This window comes from Rhinoraja longicauda, chromosome 1, assembly GCF_053455715.1.
Source record: "Rhinoraja longicauda isolate Sanriku21f chromosome 1, sRhiLon1.1, whole genome shotgun sequence".
Lineage (NCBI taxonomy): Eukaryota > Metazoa > Chordata > Chondrichthyes > Rajiformes > Arhynchobatidae > Rhinoraja > Rhinoraja longicauda.
In genome coordinates this window covers 103,514,913-103,542,283 of record NC_135953.1, presented here as the reverse complement: position 1 = coordinate 103,542,283, position 27,371 = coordinate 103,514,913, and the positions used below count along the sequence as shown (strand labels likewise).

The 27,371-nt window shown below is 40.1% G+C and overlaps 2 protein-coding genes across 6 annotated transcripts in view; one reads left to right on the top strand and one right to left on the bottom strand.

Moving 5' to 3' along the window:
• The window catches only part of wrn (WRN RecQ like helicase), a 74,150-nt gene extending 70,378 nt beyond the window's left edge, over positions 1 to 3,772 (bottom strand). For both annotated transcript variants that reach the window (XM_078403778.1, XM_078403787.1), the window contains exon 1: positions 3,252 to 3,772. The gene's annotated coding sequence lies outside the window, so the exon portion shown is untranslated. The remainder of the gene's footprint in view (positions 1 to 3,251) is intronic.
• A 243-nt stretch (positions 3,773 to 4,015) lies between these two features.
• LOC144595886 (transcriptional regulator protein Pur-beta-like) lies at positions 4,016 to 26,994 on the top strand. Of its 4 annotated transcripts, none has more exons than XR_013547548.1 (3): positions 4,016 to 5,427; positions 7,184 to 7,279; positions 25,471 to 26,994. XR_013547548.1 is itself a non-coding variant. In XM_078403765.1 (2 exons), exon 1 carries the CDS (start codon positions 4,180 to 4,182, stop codon positions 5,419 to 5,421), a length of 1,242 nt encoding a protein of 413 aa, XP_078259891.1. In that variant the 5' UTR covers positions 4,016 to 4,179; the 3' UTR covers positions 5,422 to 5,427; positions 7,189 to 14,249. The 4 variants fall into 4 exon arrangements, 2 of the variants coding, with proteins under 2 accessions (XP_078259891.1, XP_078259873.1); XR_013547546.1 differs by having other exon boundaries at positions 24,051 to 26,994; XM_078403765.1 differs by lacking the exon at positions 25,471 to 26,994 and having other exon boundaries at positions 7,189 to 14,249.
• Positions 26,995 to 27,371: the final 377 nt, after the last annotated feature.

Here is a 27,371-nt window from a genome sequence, read left to right as displayed (position 1 = left end):
ACTACATCTGCCATGCATCTGCCCGCTGCAAGTCACCCTGCAGCCTCATAGCATCCTCCTCACAGCTCACTCTGCCACCTAGCTTTGTGTCATCTGCAAACTTGGAGATGTTACATTTAATTCCCTCGTCTAAATCAAGGTTTCAAGGTCGGTTTATTGGACAGAGGTACAGTGAAATTTGAATTACCATACAGCCATACTAAGTGAAAAGCAACAAGACACACAGCCACATAACATAAAAGTTAATATAAACATCCACCACAGTGGCTCCCCACGTTCCTCACTGTGATGGAAGCTAATAAAGTCCAATCTCCTGCCTTTTTATTCTCCCGTGGTCGAGGCTGTCGAACAGTTGGGCGATCAAAGCTCCCGCAGCCAGCGATCCGTAGCCCTCGCGTCGGGGTGATTGAAACTCCTGCATCCCTGGTCTCCAACCAGGGACCGTCGGCTCCACGATGTTAAAGTCCAAAGGCCTGCAGTTGGGGCTCTCCATAGTTGATCCCCGGCAAGCTCCACAATGGTAAGTCCGTGCCGCGCCTGCGGTAAAGTGCCAGGACGGTCTCCAGGAAAGGCCGCGCCACTCCACGATGTTAGGCCGCAGTGGGGGACGGAGATACGATACGAAAAAAATAAATTGTATCTCCGTCGAGGTAAGAGATTGAAAAAGGTTTCCCCCGGCCCTCCCCCCTACATAAAACAAACTATGGAACACTAAAAAATACTCTTTAACACGTACTTAAAATAACAAAACAGAAGAAAGGGCAGACAGACTGTTGGTGAGGCAGCCATTGCTTGCGCCACCTGGTTGTGGCGGGCCGAGCCACTTTGGTCTCGAACCGTCATTCGTCGAGCTCGAGCACTCGCGTGGACCTGGCGTGATCTGGGCCGACCAATCAACGCCGACCTGTGTGGTCTGTTGGCGGTGTGCAGCGCACGACGGAGCTTGTCTTAAACTCACAGTCAACACGTTAACACACACTTTGCCCTCTTGTACTAATTGTTGAGCTGTATCATTTAAATATTAAACTGAGTGTTTATACAACATGTGAACCTCTAAGGTGGTGACCCCGACGATCCAAAATCTTTTGGATTTCATCATGCCTGGAGGAGACAACCCAGATCAGCAGAACACAATTTCACTCAAACTGCCCACCTTCTGGACATCATAGCCCCAAGTATAGTTTGAACAAGCCAAAGCCCAATTCCACATCCGCCAGATAACTGCCGACGTCACCAAGTACTTCCACGTGGTCAGTGCGCTGGACCAGGACACCACCAGGTGCCTGATCGATTACTTTCACCAGCCACCAACCGACAAATACGAAGGGATCAGAACGCTTTTCAAGGCCACTTTCGATCTCAGCCGCCGCGACGGGGTTGCAAAACCCCTGCACATGGAAGGCCTAGGCGACCGCAAACCATCCGTGCTCATGAACAAAATGCATGCCCGGATGGATGGACACAAGACCTGCCTCCGTTTCAAACAGGTCTTCCTCGAGCAGATGCACGAGGACATCCGCCTGCTCCTCATGGATTTCACCGACCCCCAGCTGTGGGGGGTTATGTGGCGGGCCAAGTCAATTTGGTCTTGAGCCGTCGTTCATCGAGCTCCAGCACTCGCGTGGGCCTGGCATGATCTGGGCGGTCCAATCAACGCCGACTTCTGTGGTCTGCTGGCAGTGTGCTGCGGACGACAGAGCTTGTCAACACATTAACACACACCTTGCCCTCTAGTACTAATTGTTGAGCTGTATCGTTTAAATATTAAACTGAGTGTTCATACAACACGTGAACCTCTACACGGGATTAATATATGTTGTAAATACCTGGGGTCCTAGCACCAAGCCTTGCGGCACCCCACTAGTCTCTGCCTGCCATTCTAAAAAGGACCCGTTAATCGCTACTCTTTGCTTCCTGTCTGCCAACCAGTTCTCTACCCATTCCCTCTCCTAAATGCTGCCTGACGTGCTGATTTACTCCAGCCTTTTGTGATACGTTCGATTTGTACCAGCATCTAGTTATTTTCCTACTAGTTCCTACTACAACTAGTTCTCTATCCATGTCAATACCCTACCCCAAATACAATGTGCTCACATTTTGCACACTAATCTCATGTCTCTTATGAACATAATGTTGTATCCTTATTGTTTTTATGTGGTTATGTTTTATTCTTAATTGTTAACTGTATGTTTGTGTTGTCATTTGTGAGCGGAGCACCAAGGCATATTCCTTGTATATGCATACTTGGCTAATAAACTTATTCATTCATTCATTATGTGGAACCTTGTCAAAGGCTTTTCGAAAGTCCAGATACACCACATCCACTGACTTTCCCTTATCCATTCTGCTTCAGAGGTTCAAAGGTGTCAAAAGTCTTTTATTGTCACATGTACCAATTAATGTACAGTGATATATGAATTACCATACAGCCACACATTAAAAAAAACAACAAGCCACACAACTACATAAAAGTTAACATGAACATCCACCACAGCGGATTCCCCACATTCCTCACTATGATGGAAGGCAAAAACGTTCAACCCTCTTCCTCTTTATTCTCCCGTGGTCAGGAGAGTCGAACCATCCGTCGGGGCAATCGAAGCTCCAGGAGCCAGCGGTCGAAGCACCTGCGTCGGGGCAGTGGAAGCTCTTGCGGCTTGGAGTTCCCGAAGTCGGTCTCTGTCTGACCAGAAACCACGGGCTCCGTGATGTAAAGTCCACCGGCACCCAGGGTTGAGCTCAGAGATCGATCCCTGGCAAAGGGATCACGGGCTCCGCGATGTTAAAGTCCCGTAAGCTCTCAAAAGTTGGTTTCCAACAAAGTCTGCCAACTCCATGATGTTAGGCCACAGTGCGGACGTAGATACGATACGGAAAAAAATTGTATCTCTGTCGAGGTAAGAGATTAGAAAAAGTTTTCCCCACCCCCCCCACATCAAACAAGCTAAAGAACACTAAAAACACACATTTAACACCTACTATTAAAACATAAAGTGACAGACTGTTGGCGAAGCAGCCATTGCTGACGCCACCCGGTGGTACTTGTTACATCCTCAAAAAATCCCAGAAGATTGGTCAAGCATGATTGCCCAAGCATGATTGCCCCTTCATAAATCCATGCTGACGTTGACCGATCTGCGCTACTATTTTTTTAATACTGTATCTGTCCTTTAACCATTCCTCTCGGTTTTGGCGTTGTGCTTGAAACAAAAAAATAAAGCTAGATTATGAAAAAGTAACTGAATTCTCACCATGGTGAAGAGTGGCAACTATTCTCTCGCAGAGTTGGAGTTTGCCACCAGCCAGACTCGGCCAAACCTCTGCCCAGCGTCCAGCGCCGCCGCCAGTGGCAAGTGATGCGCTCCGCCAGTCACGTGACCCAAGGACGCAACGTGACACACGGCAACCATCGGCCTCCCCATCGCTCCATTGGCCAACCAGTTAACTTTCCTCAGTCTGAAGAAGGGTCTCGACCCGAAACCGAAACGTCACCCATTCCTTCTCTCCTGAGATGTTGCCTGACCCGCTGAGTTACTCCAGCATTTTGTGAATAAATTCGATTCGATTTGTACCAGCATCTGCAGTTATTTTCCTACACTAAGTTAACTCTCTACGCTCCTCCGGTTAAAATAACAATATCGACGGCCTACGTTGTGGGTTGTAAGGCAAATAAACCTAAATGTGGATCTCAAAATAAACGGTTTGGGGGAGGGGGAAAAAAAATGAAGCCTGTATTTCGATCGACCGCCGCACAGCCAGCGCCGACCTCACCGCCGACTGAAAGCACGTTGTCATGGTGACGGGGGTTGCGTTGACGTGGGAGTGGGAGTGCGAGCATGCGCACGCCGGCTCTCCGCGTTCAGCGCTCACGCCGAGTGGGGAGTGCGAGCATGCGCACGCCGGCTCTCCGCGTTCAGCGCTCACGCCGAGTGGGGAGTGCGAGCATGCGCACGCCGGCTCTCCCGCCCCGTCCAGCGCTCACGCCGAGTGTGAGCATGCGCACTGACTCCTTCTCGCCCCGTATCAGACTGTCACTCCGCGCGAGAGGAAGCGGCGGTTGAGAGGCGGCGCGCTGGAGCTGTGCGGTTTAACCAGGCCGCGGGGACAGGCAGACCTACAAGGCCGAGGGGACAGGCAGACCTACAAGGCCGAGAATATACTCTCATCCCGCCTCCTTTAATGGCGGACAAAGACGGTGACCGTGACAGAGGAGCGCCGGCTGACACCACCGTGCGCCCAGGCTCTCCGTTACCGGCAGCGGAGCCGCTGCCTGAAGAAGAAGAAGAAGAAGAAGAAGAGGAAGAAGAAGAAGTAGAAGAAGTAGAAGAAGTAGAGGAGGAGGAGGAGGAGACGACGACGAACATCATCACCACCACCACTACGGCGGCAGTGGCTGCGGAGGACGAGGAGGCCGACGATGGTGCCGAGCCGGGGAATGGCGACGCCGCCGTCGCCGCCGCCACTGGCCCTGCTGTGCCGTCGCTGCTGCTGCAGACCCAGGAGTTGGCCTCCAAGCGGGTGGACATCCAGAACAAGCGCTTCTACCTGGACGTCAAGCAGAACGCCAAGGGGCGCTTCCTGAAGATCGCCGAGGTGGGCACGGCGGGCCGCAAGAGCCGCCTCACCGTCTCGATGCCGCTGGCGGCCGAGATGCGCGATCGCCTGGGCGACTTCATCGAGCACTACGCGCAGCTGGGGCCTGGGGGCGGCGGCATCGGCGACGCCAGCTCCCGCAGGCCCCCGCAACAGCAGCAACAGCACCACCATCAGCCCACGCCGGCCTCGACCTCCCAGCCACAGGCTCCGCTGCAGCCTCGGGCCCAGGATGGGCAGGGCGAAGCGCCTCCGCCGCAGCGGGTGCTGAAGAGCGAGTACTTGGTGAGGGAGAACCGCAAGTATTACCTGGACCTGAAGGAGAATCAACGCGGGCGTTTCCTGCGCATCCGCCAGACCATGAGCCGAGGCCCGGGCTGGGGCTACTCGGGCCAGGGACAGACCATTGCCCTGCCCGCTCAAGGCCTCATCGAGTTCAGGGACGCTCTGGCCAGGTTGATCGAAGATTACGGTGTTGGCTGCGGGCCAGGCCCGGGAGGAGGAGGAGGCGGCGGTCTCCTTGGGGATGGCGCCTCGGCCCTTGTGCCGCCCGAGCTGCCCGAGGGCACCTCGGTGCCAGTCGACAACAAGAGGTTCTTCTTCGACGTCGGTTCCAACCGCTATGGGGTGTTCTTGAGGGTGAGCGAAGTCAAACCTGCTTACCGGCACTCCATCACCGTCCCCAGCAAAGCCTGGGAGCGATTCGGCGACAATTTCATCCGATACGCCGAGGAGATGAGGGCAATCCAAGAGAAGCGCAGGGACAGGAGGGCCGAGCTGTCCAGGGAGACCGTAGCAAACAGTGAAGAGGAAGAAGAAGGAGATTGACATCCAGTACTAAGCCTTTTATTTTTTCACCCTTTATTTTCACTGTCGATATGAACTTTTTCATCATTTCCAAAGCCTCTATCCCATTATCCCCCTTCTCCTGAATGCTATCTCTCCCATTTCCTTTTCCCTTAGTGGATCACCCTTCCTGCCCGATTACTGTCTCTTACCTATTCACTGGTTTCTGATCCCAATCACCACAATCCTGCCATCATCAGCCTCCAAGCGGCCAACTCACTCACCCTGTTTGCTCTTTTCCCTCATCCCTCACCTCTGATCAACAACATGTCCATTCCACTGATTGCCATTCGTCTTCCCAGCATCTCGCCCCTCTATTTCTCTTCATCCCATCCATTTCACAACACAGTCATCTTCTATTCTCTATTTGAATGTCTTTACACTCCCATTCATTGTCCCATCCTCTGCATGATTATTGTACCTCCTCATTTCAACCTTAGGTGCCTTGATCTACTCACTCATTTCTTGCTCTTCACCAGTATCTACCCCTCAACAATGTGATTTGTTTTTTGTCATCCACACCACTTCATTGCTCTTTCTTGAATAATCATCAGTTTGTTTGTCAGTCTTTTCCACTTTCCATTCAGTCAGCTCCCTTCCCTGCAAGTTTTGGGCTGTGATTACTTCCCTGGCCCTTTCCAAGTCTCATTTGCTCATTTATTTAAGCTGTTTTTGTTGGCTCTATTAGCAAGACCTCCCAAATCCATGTTTTTGAATAATTCTTGCCTCTCTTCCTAGTTTCGTTATACCACCCACCTTGATCATCATTAAACCTTCCCATCGTTTATCATCCCATCGCACGAATCCAGCACAATTTCCTTACACTGTCATCTTTCCTGTTTCAACTCCAGCTTCTTGGTTGCGTGACCCATCCACCTACCTGATTTCTATGCCAGTATCTTCACATGCATGTCCCCTCGTCCCTGCAGAGCTGATACCTTCTGACCTGCCCATCTGTAGTCACCATTTATTTCCTCCCCATTATCAGGTTTGTCTTCAGTTCCCACCCTATTTGCCGTCACTCTACTCCGTCAGCTTACATGTTTGTCCAACGTGCTGGTTCATTATATTATTTTCCCTTCCTCCCTAATCCCTCCTCACGATAAACACATCTGCTTGCTTTTCCTGGAAAAAGGATCAGACCTTTCCTTTGTGGAAAGGTTTGATCCCTTTCCCCAAAGTCACTACTTCACCTAGTCTCGCTCCTCACCTGTTCCCTACCTTCCATCCATGTCCTCTTATGTTCCTTCTCCCACTAATCCTTAACCTTGTCTACTTCTTTCTTTTCACTCATCCCTCATTTGCTTCGCCATTTTTATCTCCTGTACCCATCTGTTTAATTTATTCTGATCAACTTTCACCCACACCGCCCCTCCTTCTCCTCCTTACATATATTCGCATATATTCCTTCCTCCCTCCTTTGTCCACCATTTCTTTTCTCCTTTCAATATTATCCATCCAATCCTTGCCATCTGCCGTCATCCTCCCACCAAATCTCTCTTTATCCTTCCGCGGTAAAAATACAATGTAAAATAAGTAATTTCCCCAGTTTTATTGGTCTGTTCCTCAATGAAACAAAAGATTTTAAATAGTTCTTTGTGTTTAATTTTGATTTTCAAAAAAACTTTTGAGTTTTATGTGGTAATTATTGCATTTTGAAAACTTGTCATCTTAACCTTTGGAAATATGTTAATTTTACAAATAAGCATTTTTAATTTAAAAATTCAGTTACTTTTTTTTTCAGTACAGCCTACCAACAGAAATAAGACTGACTTCTCGTAAAACCTTCATGGAAAAATGTGCATCAATTCTCTACGTGAACAGTTACAGCCTGCCTGCTGTAAGTAAAGTTGTACCAACTTATTCCACTTGATTCACAGCATATGAGCCACAAGCCCATTACTTTACTGAATCAAGCTTTTGTACAGCTTTTAAGCTATCAAATCTATGTTGTTGTCATAGAATATGGCAACATAAAATCCACATCAGCACAAAATGTGATCTACATTTTGCATGTACTGTATGTTTGTGACCTTCAGTTTACAAAATTTGAACAGTACCTTATGAAATATTTAGTACTGGTTTGTACAATCTGCACTGAATCCAGTACACCTCTTTCTCCACCTCACCTTCCTTCCACCCCACCCACCCCCATCCCAGAACTTTCCCTTTGTTGATAAAGTAATGGGGTTTTAAAGCAGGCAATAACTCCCTATTAGCTCAGTTTAGTTTATTTGTTGCACTTTACCAATTTCTAACTGACAAAAAGTGCATTACACATTTTTTATTCCATACATATTGAATAACCATGGGAAATAATCCACAGACCAGTGTGCCAAAGGATTGCCCCCAGACATGAATGAATTGTCTGGAATGTAAGGATGCATAAAATTCTTCTTCCTTTTTGTTAGGACATGGTTATGGGCAGCGAAAGAGGAGTCGCTGACATGTTATATCTTTGACAGGTATTTAATAGCCTTTAATGTTTTTGCACTTCTTTAAAAGAATAGCAATTGGGTGCTACCCTATTTTCCCTATATCAACTGGAGTCAACGATTGACTAATAGTACAGTTTTGCACCTAGTCAGCCACTTCGGTGGTGCTATAATTTATCTAAACAAAATGGCAAATTGTAGCAAAGGCACGTAGATGGAGAACCAAAACATTCAATAATAAACTACAGGAATTATAAGTATGAAATAACTACGCCACTTCATGCTGCTACTTTTGTGATGATGTGGGTCATGAATTAAGAGCTGCACCTACAGTACTGGGTGTATGAGATTAATCTTCAGCATCAATAAGTAGAACAGATACCAGTATATTTGGGGATTTTTGATGCACATTAATACCCCCACATAGGTTATTTTCTAGTGTTATGACAGCTTTTTTGCACTGTGACCTATTAACGAAGACACGTGTTGTAACTTTATAACATCAGTTGGAATTTATTCCAACCAAGTATTTTTGCCAAGTTCATTTGCTCTCTTTTAGAAAACTAAATGTATTATAAGGGATTAATGACCATATGTAAAGATTTGGAAATATTTTTAAATAGTTCAGAGCGTTAACCTGCAAATTAACTCCCATTTAGCTGTTGCAGCCCCTTAATTCCTTGCAACTCAATCTTTGCATAAGACAATCGCAAGAAAGCTGAATAAAATGTGACTATTCTAAATTGTCACTTAAATTCATAAGATGACAATCAAAATAATTTTGCTTTGAAATTTATAATTATACTCTACATTTTCTACAATAGAGGAAGAAAAGATAGTTTACATGGAATTTTACCCTTTTTTTTCACAAAGTGGTTGTTAAACTGATGTTATAAAGTTATAGCATTTATTTTCTGGGGACAGTGGAGGAACTCTCCCAGAGGATAGTTTTGGGCATTTCTCTCCCTTGGCTTGGTACTTAATCTATTAGTGTTTTGAGAAATTTCATGTAGTTTTCTCAAAGGGAATTGCTGGGAATGCGTGATATGCTCATTACAATGTGACCTGAGTTCAGTGTTTTTGATGTTAATTAATGTAACTATTTATAACCTAGAGTAATGCCACAGTGTAGCACTGTTTGAAATGGGCAGTGTTATCCTTATCTGTTTACATCAGATAGAGTATATTGCACATGGGCACAGTTATTAGCAAAAAAAACCTATTAGAGCCTTTAACTGTGCCGTTACTTCTGCTGCACAAATCGATGAGCATCTAGGTTAAAAAGGATTTAAAACTTTTATAGTGTGCTTGGTTTATAAAATAACAATCCACAGAAAAGTTCGGTAAAATGAAAATTATTTCAATGTTGCAATACAATTATGAATACAAGAAAAGGCAAAGAATGCATGTAAATTTATGAAGCATTCTAACATGCATTGGGCAAATTACTAAAGATAATTAGCAATATAAGTAAAAGTTTTTTCCTTTGGAAAACAAGTTACTCTGTAATAGTAATAATTTGCTGGGCTACATTAGGTCATGATTTAAGTGGTTTTGATAGAACTTGTCAAACATCAGTCAGGCATCATATCACCAACAGTACAATGACTTTCTATTTATGATAGCCAGCAGCCACTTAAATGAAACATTTTCATATTTATCTTCTACAATATTTCTGGCACATCCTTACTTGCTCTCTTCTGATGGTCAGCTTGCTGATAATTATTCAAAGGATGACGACGATTACAGAGTTTAATTTATCATGACTTGGTTGTATTTTTGGGTCTCATATTTCTGTACTGTTGATGTGATAGTTGGGAGTTTATTGGTTATAGGCTGTTTTGTATTTTTCATTGTCATCCTTCCTAATTAGCCTCTGTAACTTTGTCAGTATTTTTATGTCTACTGATATTCTTTAAAGTTGGTCCAAATTGCACTTAACAAATATACTGTTATATATAATGGAGGGCAGTTAAGTTTGAAAGACTCCCAGTATCAATTAGATCATGCAGGAATTAAGGGCACACTTCTGTGATTGGTTTCCTGTTCCTGAAATGCCTGAAAATGGTAAAATAAAAGTCCCTATTGCATTGGGCATAAGGCTCAATGTACAGAGCCCAGGTTGTAAGTTGGCAGTGCAGAACTAAAGGTTTTTGTTTAAAAAAATTGGTCTTGGAAATGAAATGATCAAATTATGTAATGTATATTACTACTTGGTAGCCATTTGAAGTAGAACATTTTTCAATTGAACATTTGCACTTTAGTTTGAGAAATAATTAATGCTACCTGCCCAAGAGCAGTGCAAATGTCTCTTTTTCCGGAGCTTATCATTAATAGTTTTGAAAATGTCAACTGCCGTTTCTCTTAAAATAACATTTTAGATACTGCTTGACCGTCGCTGGCGCTACTGGATTTTAACTACTTTATATTTGTGACGCAAACATTTTTGATGCTATAAATTAGAGATCAAGATTACAAATTCTCAGCTGGTCAGGCAGTATCTATGACAAGAGAAACCAAGTTAACATTTCTGGTTAATGACATCTTATTAGACCTATACAAGTGTGTTTTTAAGTTAGAGACATGGAGAAAACAAAAAATAATGTCTGTGATAGGGTGGAGACCCACATTGTCCTGTTAGCTTGATTACTTTTGATATCTTACTAAAGAGGTAAATGAATGCTTCTAAACTGTCGGTGGTCTGTGTGAAGGAGTGTAAATAGAGGATGTTGAATTACTGGAGTAGAGAAACGGGAAGATAACAACATGCTGGAACAATGAGATGCAAATTGCAACATTGAAATAACATGCAACCATAACAACTGCTCCATTTTCCATGCTCCCCTCTCATCCCTTCCTCTCTTAACAAGAGCAAAGTTAGGATTTCCTTTATTCTTGCCTTTGATCCCAGTAGCCCCCACGTTCAATGAATCATTCTCCATAATTTCTGCTACCTTTCTCGAGGTTCCATTACCAAACATATCTTCCCCTTTTACCTCATTTTGAAGGAACCATCCCCTCTTTACTCCACCAACCATTCTTCTACTCATTAGAGTCTTACAGCCCTTTGGCTCAACTTGCCCACACTGGCCATTATGTCCCATCTACACTAATCCCATATTCCTGCATTTAGTCCACATCCCTCTAAACCAGTCCTATCCATGTACCTGTCTAAATGTTGCGATAATACCTGCCTCAACTACCTCCTCTGGCAGGTCGTTCCATACACCTACCACCCTTTGCGTGAAAAAGTTACTACTCGGGTTCCTATTATATTCTCTCCCCCCCCCCCCCCTCACCTTAAACCTATGTTCTCTAGTTCTTGATCCCCCTAATCTGGGCAAGAGACTACATTTTTCCAATCTATTCCTCTCACGATTTTGTAGAATCATGTTTTCTTACAATTTAGTCTTGCATTCAGGTGTTTATGATTTGGGCTTCATTACATTAGACAAACCAAGTGTAGATTGGATTATCACTTTGCAGAACATTGTCACAATCTGTTGTAACTTAGTTTTCCACTATTTTCTTTCTAATGCTTTATTCATCTTTCTCGAATCTGCCACTTGCACTCTATCTCTACCTTGGTCTCCTATTCCATTCCTTTGAATCCCGAGAACTCGACAAGCTACACCTTTACTTCCAGCTAGGCTTGTTGCAGCCCTTGGGATTCATTGTTGAATTCAACAATTCTGATAAACAGGTTTTTGTGTTTACATTAGACCTGGTCAATTTTGAAGTAAGATATCCACCTCTAACACTAATCATTTTTTTCTCTTTCCATGGTGGTATTCCCAGAATTCTCTTTTATTTCAAAATTTCAGAAATTGCTGCATTTACAGTTCCATTATCTTCATTCTCGTGCTCTCTTTCTTGTGTGTGACGTCTCTGCTGTGCTCATTTATCTTCCTCTGTTCACACACCTCTGGACAGATCAACTATAATATTAAATCTTCATTTTCTACTCTGAGACACCATGAAGAGTCACTTAGGCAATTGTTTTCCACAGTTGTTCCCATTGCTCTCCACCCTTCTTCATCAATGCAATTGTTTTCTCACATTTCCAGTTATTACAAGGTTAACCTTTTTTCCCCTATCGATGCTGCCTGAACTGTTCAGCATTTTTGATATTATTTCAGATTGCCAGCATCTTCAGTTTCTTTCTTTACATATCTGAAGTCATTACATTCAGAAGAGGAAACTTCAACTCTTTTCCTTTCTCTACAGGTATCACTTGACCTGAGCATTCCTAACTTTTTCTGTTTTTGCTTATGAATGATTTGGTTCTGAATATTCATCAGGTATTAACCAGTCTGGGCAAATTTATTGGAATTATTTCAATTGTCTTTTTTCCCCAATTAGTATTCACTTTAATTTTATTATTCGCTTTAAATATAAACAACCTTTTAAAGGAAGTGAAACAAGCAAATTTTTGCAATTTATTTAACATGGTGCTTATAGTAAGTGAGTTTGGTGAGATTGTATCCGTGCTTTGAAATGTAGGTTGTTATAGCTGACAAGTGTCGATCCAAATGTTTTTATCAGAAAGTTGCTGTCAGTAAACTTCAAATACAATTGTCTGCCAACTTTCTACACGTGTTTCAGTTATTTTAGTTTATATACTACTCTAAATGTGGAGATATTTGCACATCTGAAATTTGAAGCCATAGTGCATTAAGGATAGAGTTAACCCTTTATGATGTTTTGATGATACTTCATGCAGAATCTCGTTTAGTCACCCTTTGTGTTAAAGTTAAAAGAATCTGAAGATGCTGTAGAATCTAGGAACTGTATTTTTCTTTACAAGAATGCGTGCATTATCTTTTAGAATGTTAATCTTGTTAGTTCACTTCGGAATATTCAACTGAAATTCCTGCCATGATGTAGTTATTTTTGGGGAGAAAATCAGTCAATCTTTTTGAACAGGTAAAAATAGTAAGTTTACTGAGGTTTGAGAATACTTGATCATGTTAAAGCTGTTGCTGAATTTACTTATTCCATTGTGACATGAAATATCTGGTCCTTACAAATTGATTTTTGTCTGAAGATTTACAGATCTAAATGCAATTAGTTAATTTCAGCCTCTTAAAACATTTTTTTTGCTTTATTTTGTTCACCTTTTTGCATTGAGCAATGTCTACCCATGTGAAACAATTCCATTGTAATGTTCGGCTCTTTAGATCATGTCAAATGCTGTTAATAATGGATGAAAATAACTCAAATTCTTTTAATACATCAAATGGACTATAGTGAGTGGTTTTATATTTATTTTAATTGATCGTGTTATTCATTGGGTTTAAAGGTTTATGCCTGTTAGTGCTGCAATACCAAAGAGCCAAATTGACAAGATTGGGAAGCAATTTCCTGCAGAAATGAATGCCGATACCAATAGTGGGTGTGTTGTTCCTGGAATCTCACTTTTGAGTGGATTCTTTTTGGTTGATTTGATTACTGGAGCACTTTAAATATTACATTCAAGAACTATAAATTTATTTTGCAAGGATGTGGACTGAGTTTACATGGCGTGGAATAGACTTGACTCTTGGCTTATGCACTAGTATTCGGGCATTGAATCTGAAATCCTGAAATATGGCACATGTACTGTGAAATATGGAAAGGGGAAGCAAATGTTTGGAGAAGTGAATCTGGTAGTTTTTTGCACCATTGTACTCCCAATGTTCAGTGGAAGAATTTAATGCCGAATCAAAATCCCCATTGATTTAATTGGGAATTGTGGCCTAAAGACTTAGGAGAAAAGGGGAAAGGTTGTCACTCTTAAGTTAAGTTTTTGATTTAACGTGTTTAATTTATGTTTATTTTTCATCGTGTTTAGTTTCTTTTAATTCGTATCAATATTTTGTTTACTTCCAATTTTCATAGTTTAACTGTCTCAATGTCGGAGATGGATTAAAAACTATTAAAGCAAATGTATAACTTTTACAGGCAGTAATGCCCCCTCCCAATTTTGCAGCTGTCAGAGGCTCTCTGGGGCATGTTGAGGTGGTTATCCTTACTGTGCTGTAAATGGCCTTTTGTCTTTCCATGTCATGCTTCTAGACTCATGAATACAGGGGGCCAGCAAGATCTGTCTGTTATATGCAGGCATGGTAAGCACAGATGGGGCCAGGCCAACATTAGTGTTGCAGCTCCATTTACAAAATGTATCTGAATTTGGGACTTTACGCATGTTCTGGTGTATTAATAAGGTGTGATATTGAGAATACAAATACGCTGTTTTGCATGTTATTTATCGTAATGTTCATGCTGCCTTGTTAACAGAATCATTATATTTTTCTTGACTGATATTTATGTGTAAGAGGAGGGAAATCTTCATATGTAAATCTTTATCTTCTATTAAACCTTGATTTCACTGCAGAGTTGGAAGCAGAATGGTACTGTGCATTTTATTTTGTGAATGAGTATAAAATGATCTATTTAAGTTTGAAAAAAAATAAAGTTATAGTTCAAAACGGGATTCCACAGCAATTTAAAATAGGTTGTTTTATTTTCCTCTCTGTTTTGTGGAGGTTAAGGTAAAAAGTAAAATTGATAGACATATGATATAAGGCATTCAATACAAGGCAAATATTTAGCCATTTTGGAAACCATTTAATTTTCAATTAAATGAATGGGAATGAAAATCAACCATTTTCTATAAGCAACAACCAACCAATATATGAATCTACAATTACATGCCATCAATAAGTTTAATATCTACCCCTGTGTTTTTTTTATATATTTTCAAACATTTAATACAGACTATATAGTTCATTGGCAATTGTAGTTGTGGAGCTCTTTTCCATACCTAGAGGATAAACTGGGGATTTAACATGTGTGAATATATCATCTTGTCATTCCATCTTTCTCTGTTGGATTATTTTTTCTGGAGACCTGATAGAAGCATATAAAATTATGAGGGATAGAGTAAACGTAGTCATATTAGCATGGAAACAGGAAACAGGCCCTTTGGCCCAACTCGACCATGCCAAACCAAGATGCTTCATCAAAGCTAGTCCCATTTGCTCAGTCAGAATCTTTTACCCAGGGTGAAAATGTAAAGACTAGAGAGCAACGCTTTGAGGTGAAAGGGGCAAAGTTTAATGGAAATATGCATGGCGAGTTTTTACAGAGAGTGGTGAGTGACTTGATCACGCTGCCAGCGGTGATGGTGGAGGCAGACATGATAGTGGCATTTAAGAGGTTTTTAGATGGGTACGTGTATGTGCAGGGAATAGAGAAATATGGATCACATGCAGACTAAGGAGATTAATTTGACATCATGCTTTCCACAGACATTGTGAAGCGAAGAGTCTGTTCTTGTGCTGCTCTGTTCTATTTCAACATTCTTGCTGGGTCTATTTATCTTTGAGATCCAGAAAATATCCTTAAGTGGCATTAAAAGCATAAATCGACCTCATGCAATTTTGTACTGCTGTACTGTTATGGTGTCAAATAAACATATTCCAATATTTTCTGAATTATCAGTGCAGGAAACTAATGGGATCATCAAGGAAAGAAATATTATCCCTTTTCTTGGCTACCTGGATCATCATGACAATAATCTAATACCCTTGCTTAGTCTTTGTGCACAGACATTTCAGAGGAAATTGCTCTAATATACATGAAGGATTTGTTCCAATACAACCAAAGATGAAAATGTTATAATATGTAAATGCTTAAATTGTGTGCGTGGGATTGCATGCGTGTGTCCTGTTACTATTTTTAAAAACCTAATAGTGCTTATATTGAACATAAACAGGAGTAATTGCCCATTGAATATGAAAACATGCAAACTTGTCTTTTACTGATGCATACATTCAAACTAAGCTTGTGGATTTCAATGTATAAACATTAATGAAATAAAACAAGTATACATTTATTTTATTTCATTAAAGTTTATACAATTACTCCCAGAGACTGGCAACACAAGTCGATAGAGTGGTAAAGAAGGCATATAGTATGTTTGCTTTCATCGGTTGGAACATTGAGGATAAAAGTCAGGAAATCATGATTGTGCTTTATAGGACTTTGGTTGGGCCACAATTTGATTATTGCTGTTGTTCTGGTCGCCCCCATTAGAGGAAGGATGTGAAGGCTTTGGAAAATGTACAGAGGAGGTTTAACAGAATGATGCTACAGAGCGCAGTTGAACAGACGTGGATTGTTTTCTACGGAATGCTGGAGATTGCGGGGAGTCCTGATAGACGTATATAAAATTATGGAATTTTATGGTATATAAAATTATGCAATAGACAGAACTGTTCTCCCGGGAAGGAAAAATCAAATACTAGAGGGCATTGGTTTAAAGTGAGAAGGGAAAGGTTTAAAGGAGATGTGCGGGGCAAGTTTTGTGTACAGAGGCCGCTGTGTGTCTGGGATGTGCTTCTGGGGGTGGTAGTTGAGGCCGACAGTGGCATTTAAGAGACTTTGGATAGGCGTGTGAATGTGCACACAATGGAGGGATGTAGGTAATGTGCAGGTAGATGCGAGTTCGTCTTGACATCATGATAGCTACAGTCGGTGTGGGCAGAGGCTGCCTGTTTTTATGCTGAACTGTTCTATGTTAAATCCACCTAAGCTTTGTAATTTTAACTAATTGCTTCATATGAGGAAGTTTGAGGTAGCATCAAAATTAAATCTCTGGATTGTTGCCTGAGCCATCCATAAATTGGCATAAAGACAAATTGCTCAGTAGGTTGAATGCATAGCTCATAGATTGACCTGAATGGGAGAAGATTTAATTAATGGGCACTGTATTAAGGGATCTTATCTGTTGTGACTAGTTTCACTTAAAGTAAACTGGACCCAAGTCCCAGTGAACAAAATAACTAGGGCACTGGATGCATAAAATCATGAATGGCATATATAGGGTAAATGCACACTTTTACCCAGAGTAGGAGAATCAAAAGCAAGAGGACGTGTTTAAGGTAAGAGGGACAAGATTTAATACGAACCTAAGGGGTAACTTTTTCACATGGATGGTCATGTGTATATGGAATGAGCTTCCAGAGGAGGTTGTTGAGGCAGGTACTGTAACAGCATTTAAATGACACTAAGAGAAGTAAATAGATTTAGAAAGGTTTAGAGGGCTGTGGGCCAAATGCAGACAAATGGGACGAACTTAGTTGGGGTATCTTGCTCGACATGGACAAGTTGGGCCAAAGGGCCTGTTTCCATGCTGTATGACTATGGAGGTTTAAATTATAGGCAGGACTATCAGAAAGATTGGAGCAAGGAAAATTAAAAATGGTCAAATATATGGCAAAATTACAGTATATAGTAAAATACGTTATTTAACAATGGTAAAAAGGCGTTAGATTAACCTCAGAAATATAGAACACACTTAAAGCGATGAGCAGTATATCAGTGCATAAAATATTTCGAACAAAATGGGTGAATTAATAATAGAAATGGAAAAAATAGATTTCACCCGATTCTGTGGATAGTGGCCTGATGCATGTGGCCTGTGCATAGTGGATGAAGCTGGGGAGCAGGTATCATGTGTGAATTTTTTTTTTAAATGGTGTGCAAAATGTAAAGGATTAACAAACATATCCTTATGAATAGTAACAACAGAGGGAAAGGGTAGTGGATCAGATAGTTAAAATGTTAAATTGGTTTAAGTTGATCTTGGGTTTGAGTAGAAAATTTCCCTGGTGGTATTTGTAGCTTAATCCACTATGAGAAACAATCACAATCTGTGCCTCAATTTTGCCTATTGATGATCTGCAGAATACATTTTTGAAGAAAATTATATGAAGTATACACATGTCTTTCAGCCAGCTTTGCAATTTGTTTTTATTTTGAAATTTTTAGACCCATTACGTTATAATTTCACAGGAGAACATGTCTTCATCAGGCCACATGCATCTTCATACGTTGAACCTCCCATTTAATAAACCTCACTGTCATGCTCAGCCCTCCCAACTCCAAACTAACCCACTGTTGCCCCATTTTTCCACCACACTTTCCAGGACTGATAGCCTATCCTATACTGTCTGGGATCACGAGAGGTCAGTAAGAGGTTACACTACTCAATGGGACTGCAATACTGTTTAGTAAAACTGCTGATAATGGCAAGAGAGGTACATTGTGGGCATTGCTTGTTCTTTTGGCATATGATGCTGAGCCAGAGGGAAAGAGGGGTGAAGAAAAGGACGCGTTGGGAGCGAAGAGGAAGATATCCTTGGAAATAAACAAAATTGCAAATTCTCAAACAAAACAGAAACTGCTGGAAGAACTCAGCCAGTCATGCAGCATCTGTGGAAAGATAAACCAGTTTACATTTCAGGACAGGGACCCTTCCACGGAAATTATATGCTTGCATCAACACATCAATGATTGATGTATTGACCATTTAAAAAATGGATGTATGACCATTTCATGAAAAAAAATCCATGTCTAATTACTTGCTAATTGTTCTACTTTCTATTGTTGGCAATGCCATCGATGCTGTCAATAAACTGTCCACTAAAATCCAGTCATCGGGACACTCAGCTTCAAAACACATCACATCAACCAACAGCAACAGCAGAGCTGAAATGCAGATGTGAAGTGACATCAAGGTAATATTTGACCAGGTGTGGCATTAAGGAGGCCTGATAAAACTGAACCGCCATCACAGGAACAAGATTTAGATTCCTACTTTCTTCAAAGAAAGATGGTTGTGGAGGTGACTAGTCTGTCTGTGAGCATCAACTGCAAGATTTCTCAGTACAATTTCCTTGGCACAACCACTTGTTGATGCATCTGTGACCTTCTATTGTGTCAAAAGTACGGATCTTTCCTGATTCCGCCCACATCTCACCAAATGAAATAATCCACATCTGCATGCAACAGGACCTAGACAACATCAGGCTTTGACTGATGTGTGGTAAGTAACATTAATGACACAAAAGTGCCAGGTATTGACTGTATCCAATCATTGATATTCACATTATCAACTCCAAATCCCCCTTCATTGATATCCTGGGGGGGGGGGGGGGTCACTGCTGACAGGACACTCAATACAGCCTATGCATATAAATAATGTAGATACATGAGCATGATCAAAGGCTGGATATCCTATGGTGAGCTTATCCCCAGATACCCTGTGAGAAGTGATGGAATATTATCCCTTGTCTGGATGAGAAAAATTCCAATAAAACTTGCCTCGATAACTGCTCTTAACGTGCATTCCCCTTACCGCCAATACACGTAACTGCACCATTTACACATGCTGCAGTTACCCACCTGAGCATCTCAAAACAGCACTTGCCACACCAACAGCATGTATGACCCAGGATAAGGGCAGTGTATGCATGGGGCCACCAACAGCTGTAGGTTGCTATCCAATTTGTACCATCTTAATTTGAATACATAGTTTTTTCACCCATCAGTCTAGATCTTGGATCTAAAAATGGCTTGCAATGATGCCCAAATATCTTTTAATCTCCCAGTACCACTCGTCAGCATCCCTCTCTCCCAAAAAAGCTGTCATTACCCCCTCCAAGCTACTCCACAAGGACACAAATTTCCCTTTCATACTTTCAAATTATTATTGATTGGTGAATAAACCCTTGATTAAGTAACAGTTACCAGAAATATTCTTCAATACAGTATTGCATTCTAGAATATTGATGAATGCAATAATTTGAGGGCTTTTAAAATTAATTGCAATGTTAGAGCTCAAGTTGTGTTCAGATTTAAAGAATCTCAGTCAATGAAACCTATTCACTGAAAAGATATATCAACAGAAGTATCTGAAATAATTAGCTACCGTTTCAATGGCAATTCAGTTTTAAGATATTTTTAACTCATGTAAGGTACCATTTTTTAGTGTAACCACCAAGTAGAAAATAAAAGTTCTTGACAGAGTGGACATGTGGGAAAGATAGCACTGTATCTTCCATTTAAGACTCATCTTTTTGTCAGAGGATGCTCAAAACCAATGGAAGTAGAATCACCTTTGGGGCAGATTCTTCATAAGCAAAGTGATGAACGGTTACAATGATTAGGTGGGAATGCACAGGTGAGGTTACAGATCAGCCTTGATTTGCTGAGTGGCAGAACCGATTCAAAGAGGTGAATCCACACACTTAATTAATGGTGCCTCTATGTGTTGAGTTGGAGGTGAGAGGCAGAGTTGCAATTGGTGTTCAGATTCTGGTGACATTGGCGAATCTGAGCTTGATGGAGTTTGTTGTAACAAAGCATTATATGTTGCATCATGTAGCCACATCCAACGTTGCACCAAAATGGAATGCTATCCTTGATTGTGGTTATTGTTTTCTTGATGTTGCAGAACACCTGAAAGCCGCTTCATGGAAAGTTGTAATGGAGGTGGTGCAATGCTGGTGGCTTTTTCCTCCTATCTTGCTCTTAACAGATCTTTCTTTTTAAATTCTTCATGGAATTCTAGCATCTATTCTATGCCATCATAGTTCAATTGATTTGTCTATCTGACAAGTATTCTCATCTGCATACACGCCTATGTCGTAGACTCCCTTATCCATAGACATCATTCATTGATGCATGGGTTTCATTAGTCCACTAAGGGAAAATATGTTCTAAATTCAGGTGCTGATAAGGGATCATTTCCCTCAGTAACATGCAATGTGCTTGCAGTGTAGTGTAACATTTTCAGCACTATTATTAACATTGTTAAGGCTTGTTCGCACATTTGAAACTGCAGAAATTAAAGAACTGCAAACACCAAACACGTACCTTTTTTACTTCTAATAATTACACACATTTCAGTGTTAATAGTTGTAGCTTCCTTGATGAATTTCCAAGAGGTTCGATCCTCAGAACTGCTGAGGTTTTCTTAAAGTGATTTTGAGGATGCATGAAATAAATTTTTGTGAATTTCAACAACAAACAGCATTGTGACATTTACAAAGTCAACGTGGAATGGAAGCAAGTATTCAATTTTTCATAATGCAAGGAAAACATCATTAATTGAGGTCAAATACCCTGGAGAGTTAATGACATTACAACAATAATTTGTTCATCGGATATTCATAAATTGAGGAATATTTGCATAACAAGAGGCTAAACTTTACTGTTATAAACTTTGGGGAAATTTTCACTTTTTTACAAAGCAGGATTATTGGATAAAATATAAGATTAGGAAGTTTGAGATTTGAACAATAAAGGGACAGGTGATCAAAGGACTTTTTGGATCTTCATGTAAACTGGGTACAGCTAATCTTTAGTAATATAAGACGGGCGTGGACCCATTGGGTCCAAATCTCTCCTGCGGGCGTGGCAATCCCCATTGCATGCAAACCTCTCCTGCGGGCCCAGCAACCCTCCCCCAACTGACGATCCGTGGATCCATTGCCAGCCGGGGAGTGTCCCCTGGGGCTGTGGGTGGGCGAGGGGGACAGGGAAGGGGAGAGGGAGCCAATCACCTCGGCCCCGTGCGGCCGGAGCGAGCCGTAGACCCAAAACATCATGCAGCGAACGGTGGCAACGGCCATCTTGTTTGACTCTCTGCCGCGCTGCACCACAGGAGGAAGGTCAGGCATGGGGCATACCAGGACAGGCGCTGGTCCTCCCGGTGGGGAGGGCATTTATTGAAGTTTATTAAGTTAATTGTTTTTAAAAAGTAACAAAACTTGATTTATTGAGACCGCGGGGAAATGGTGAGTAGGATGAGACTAAAATTGTTGTGCTAAAGTGTACCATTTTGGCTATCTTTCGGGAACATACTAAATAAATATATATATATATATGAGAGTTTCAGTAATATATAGATCAAATATGAATTTGTCAAATGTACTGAAGGATCTTTTCCAGACAATGTTGAGGAAACCGATTACAAGCTCACAGATCCATGTTACAAAGATATAATAATGTTCTATTAAATGAATATCTGGGGAAGGATGGTTATAACGGGGATTTCTTTTCATCCAGAATCTGTATAGAGCAAACTGCATGAACAAGACGTTGATTAATTCAAACAAAAATACTCCTACCCTCTAAAACTGTGGCAAAGGCAAGTTAAAAGAATCAGGCTTAAAATAGTAAACTGGTGGATTTCACAATTTAGACATAATTGAGACAAAATGGATAGAGAGAGAAAATGGTAATGAGATTTAAACAGCAACAGACATTAAGATCAAATTATAGAAGCTCCGTTGTATGTACAAAAGCAGATCTGGAACTAAATGCAGTTCCCTTAGAGTACAAATAGAGGATTAAAATAGAGATTAAGGATATTGCAGAGACATAAAGGGTACTCTTCACAGAAGAAAACACAAACATCATTCCAAAGTAGTGGGAAATGTGTAACACCGGAGCAATTACTGGGACTAAATCTCAAAATGTCCTGAGACCTTATTACATAGTTCCTAGTGTTTTCAAAAGAAATAATGTGTGGATTGGTTTTCCTGTTTCAGATTGCTTTAAATGTTAGTATGGTTCTCATGAACTGGAAGTCAGCAAATATAACAATTTCAGAAAGAAGAGAGCTAAAGAAATGGGACCAAAGGAGAGTTATTCTGAAATTAGCAGCAGTGAAAATGTTTGAATGTATTATAATGTTTGTAGCAGGGAACTTGAAAAAGCATGGCTGGACCGAGTCAAAAGATTTATCAAAGGAAAATCTTGTTTGAGAAATCTGTATATTCTTTGAAATTCTAAATGCTGGCCTCAGCTTGCCTCCTTTACAGTTCTAAGAATTCCTAAAGAATATATATTTACAGACAGAAATTTGGGGGGAAACGGGGTCAATTTTGGATGAATCGACTGAATCCCCTTGTGTTTCTTCTGCTGTTTTATAAAATATCTAATAAATGAGGAAGGAGGGGATAACTACTGTTTCTTGTTTAAGGCTGACGGAGTGAAATGTCTTTATTCTAAAGGTTCTGAATCTTTGGAATTTTCTACCTTGGTGCTTATAGATGGTTTTTTGGTATACTCAAGGGATTATTAGTCTTTTAGATAAAGAGCATTGGTTTATCATTGTCCGAGATACAGTGAAAAGCTTTTATTTGCATATTATTCAGTCCAAATCAAATCATACTATGCATGAGTACAATCAAGCCATACAGAAGTACAACGGGTAGTTAAAAGAGAAAAATACCAGAGTGCAGAAGGATTTTGTAGATTGTGCAGGTAGGTGTAGTTGAGGTATGATATCAGTCATAATCATATTGAATGGGAGAGGAGATAAGGCAAATGGAGGTGCGAATAACTTTTTGTTTGATTGTACACTGCACAGAATGTTAGTTCAGCAGGATGTAACACTATCAGCTCCTTTGCATGCAGAGGTGAATGTGACTATGGAAGGCCACAACGAATTGGCAGGGAGATTAAAATCTGAGCATTGATTTGAGGTAAGTTATAGGAGGAAAATAGAGGAAATTTGGTCGTTTCTATGAAATTTGGTCGTTTCTATGAAGATAGTAAGAAACATGACACTTAGTCAGAATTGGTTATGATGAGAGAATTTTTCAATAAAGTTAGTTATGAGTTTAATTTAACTTTTTAAAATTAAATCCTGTTTTATACAATGTCCTGAATGAATGTGTTTAATTACAGTTATAACTTAGTATAATTAGTACATTGGGAATTGCACACCTTTGAATTCAGTTGAATTGTACAAAATGTGAGAAAATTAAGTTGGTATCCAAATAAATGCTTTCTATTAACAAACATTTATATTTATATCCAGTATTGGCTTGTTGTGAGATGCAATAGCATTTATTTTGATTTTGCTCTGGTTATTTGGCAGTAAGTTTACTGTTTAAACTATTGCACTACTATTCTGTAAAATAATCCTGGTGCTTGAACAGCCAAAATTCTGCGACTTTGCACATTTTAATTTCATTCTTGAAGATTTGCACTGACTCATTTTTAGATGCCCAGATAAGGCAATGTAACTATTTTGTACTTCCTTTACAACTATTTTATTTACTAGATTTTAGTTCATGTAGCTGATATTTGTACAATTTTTAGATTTTTGGGACATATAACTGATCAGAAGTAATTATACAATATGCAATTTTGTTAAATTCTGCAATTGTCACACAGATTTAATTTATGATTATATTATTTAGTAAACAGTTGCTAAACTTTATCTGCATTATCATTAGGCATTACTGATGCCAAAATGTATTTTAACCAGCACCAATCAAGTTAAGAATTTAATGTTTGCTAATATGCAGCATTTTCCTACTTTTATTTCAGCACCTCAAATTATTAAATTAATGTGGCCAGTAAGAGGCCTGAACCAACAATATTTCATCCTGATTTTACATTGTTCTAAGTACTCTCCCCTTCACACAATAATATGTAATATGATCATCACAATATTTTTCTATCGTTCTCTAATATTTAAAAAATGTCATATTTCCAAAGTTGTTATTTACGTCAAACCATTCCTGCACTTGAAATATTGAAACCTAGTTGATTGGCCTATGATTTATCACTTTAATGTTACTCAAAATCTATTAGTGAGATTAAAACTAGTGTTATAAAACTAAGTGTGTATTTGAATTCCCAAGTAGATCATGCTGAGGGAAAGTGAGTAGATGTATTTTTTAATAATGGATGATATGTATGAATACTTCAGACCAATCTGCATACTAAATTCCCTCTCAAATGTTTTGCTTGTTTTGGTTTATTTTCTAAAAATTGTAATCCTATTTCTAACTGCCCATTGCTAGTATTATTATCATAGTAATTAATCCAGTAATATGATATCAACAAAAAGTCTTGCATTTCAAATTTTATGCACTAACTAAATTGCACTAATTGTGTATCATCCAAGCGCGTGTTTGTGCTTGTGAGGGAGAGAGGTTTGTATACTTGAAAAAGCTCTTACTGGTCACTGTGCAAATAAGTCCCAGGCACTTTATATTGTCTGCTCAATACTTTAAAACCTTGCTTTGGTAAACTCTTAAAAACATTTGGCTTTAATGCTAATTTTTTAATTCTTCAAAAAAAATTAAATTCTCAGGTAAAAAAAAATCCTTTATTCACTTCTAAAAATCATCTTAATAATTATGTCGGTCAAAATTTACAAAACATTAGATTTAATCATCGGTCTATTTAATTAGCTTTCCGTCTTTTTATTGTCCTTTGATTCATAATTTATAGTGCACATCAGTTCACTTGTAATGTGAAACTGTCAGTAATATCTTAATGTATCGTAAATAAAATGTTATTCCATGTATTACTATTAAAACTATTTCTTTTATGTGGGATTCCTTGCAACACAAAGGTACAATAGCATTCTGTCTGTATTTTGTTTGCACCAACCGTCTATTATAATATACACACAATGTATTCAGAAAAGTGGAAGTGTGCTTTTTTGCAGAAATTATTGTTGTATTTGCAAAGTTTTAGACTGTTTGTTTCATGTTCAACAAATGATGTGTTGAAACTCAGAAAACCTGCCTTTTATTTGATGTCTGATAGCATGACATGACAGAGACAAACAGGTAGGGCTTGATGCTGATTATTTTTTTTCCCTCTGAGACTTGTGGGAGCTATTTAAATCCATGCATAGGACCTGTAAGTCGTTAATTCTGCTAATAAAAATAAAGGGATCAGACTATTGCTGTGCATTTTCAAACCTTGACTGTATGTGTTTCTTTTACTACAGGATGTGAACCTACATTGGTTGAGCATGAAGCCCTTGTGAAGGAAGAGATCATTTTTCGAGGAGAAACAAATGCTATTTGAAATGATAGTCGGGTAGGGTTTAATGGTCATCGGTAAAGGGCCTGTCCCACTTAGGTGATTTTAAGGCGACTAGGCTGTCGCCGACAGTTCGCCAGGGTGTTGCGGGCATGATCGTGAGGAGTCTTCCAAGAATCGTAGTGGACCTCAGCGCATCGCTGAGAAATCAACCGGAGTGAAATTTCTTGGCGACAGCTGGCTGGCTTGTCGCCAGGTATTGTTGCTTATTGCGGGCGCTGTCGCATGCCGTCCCCAGGTTTGCTAGGTTCTCATAGATGCATTTAGAAGCACATAGTATTAAAATAAGTAAAGTCATTTGAAGATACCATAAAATACTTGTGTTTAACCAATTTATTTACCGTCAGGACATTTGACAGATAGATTGGAGGTGACAGTTTGACGGTCAGGTAAGCGTGGGAATTTTTGCGATGTTTATGGCCATCAGCGATTACATTTAAAGTAGGCTCCCAACCCAGATATGCAACCCAGAAACCAGATATGCATCTCCCGTACATTTTCAAAGAATGCCCACACTCCGCACAAAAATCCATTTAACCACTTTAAAAATTAAATTTCTTAATACTGCTATTAGTAAATTGGAAGTAAATCCAGTTTATGCCTTGTTACCGTGAAGCTTGGTTTTCAAGTAACCCGGGCAAGATGTTATATTTCAAAACTCTCAAGTACTTACCGACTTGTCAGTAATTTCAGCGAAAATTAGGACTCCAGAGAAGCATTGACATCGTGGGAATTCTCACGATGTTTCCGAAGATGGTGTAATCTCGACCTGACTCGGCATTGTCGAAGGGTAAAAGAAAATTTTGACGATCTGCTACGACTTTGACAGTCGCCTAAAAATGCGCCTAAGTGGGACAGGCCCTTAAGTTTTAGGCCTAAAACACACGTATCTAATTTGGTTCTAGTTTTACGCAAAGTACAATTTCAGTTAGGTCCATAAGTTTGGGTACTTTCTATTTCATGTATATGATTGCTGAAGTGCAGCATTTCCTCTTAATAGTGCTTCTACAGATCCCAGCTATGCATACCTCCTAATAAATTGCAAGAGTTTAAAATCTGTGGTATTTGTACTATAAACTACTCATAAATTAAATTACGCATGTTTTTGAAAATGATCTTTGCCGTTTGTTCATTTCTAGCAATCAGGCTAGAATTATTCATGAAGCAAAATTATTTTATTAAATATTAAGAAAATATTTTTATATGAAAAATGATCTCTTCCCCTGAAGTCTTCAAATTCAAATGGTATATCACTATGAAATATGTACTTATTATATTTGTAATAAAATTGCTTAACTGTATTTATCATTTGAGGTCTAGTGCAGCTGATATGTTTGTAATGCATTTGATGCTGTATGTAAAATAAACAAATATGGTAGTATTGTGAAACAAGTGGTCAGTTATGTTTGACACTTATGTTTGGATTAAAATGGCATTTTTCTCAAAAAGAGCCTCTGTGCATCAATTATCAGTACAAATTTACACATTTTAATTCTTATTAAATGAATGGATTATGACATTTTCACAATTGCCTCAATAGTTTTAGAGATAGAGTGGGACAACCCCTTCAGCCCACCAAGCTCATGCCGATTAGCGATCACCCACGCACTAGTTATGTCCTACACACTATGGACAATTTACACATGCCAATTAACCTACAAACCCACACGTCTCTGGGATGTGGGAGGAAACCGGAACACCCGGAGAAAACTCACTCGGTCACGGAGAATGTACAAACCCAGTATAGTCAGGATCGAACCCAGGTCATTGACGCTGTAAGGCAACAGCTCTACCGCTGCACCACTG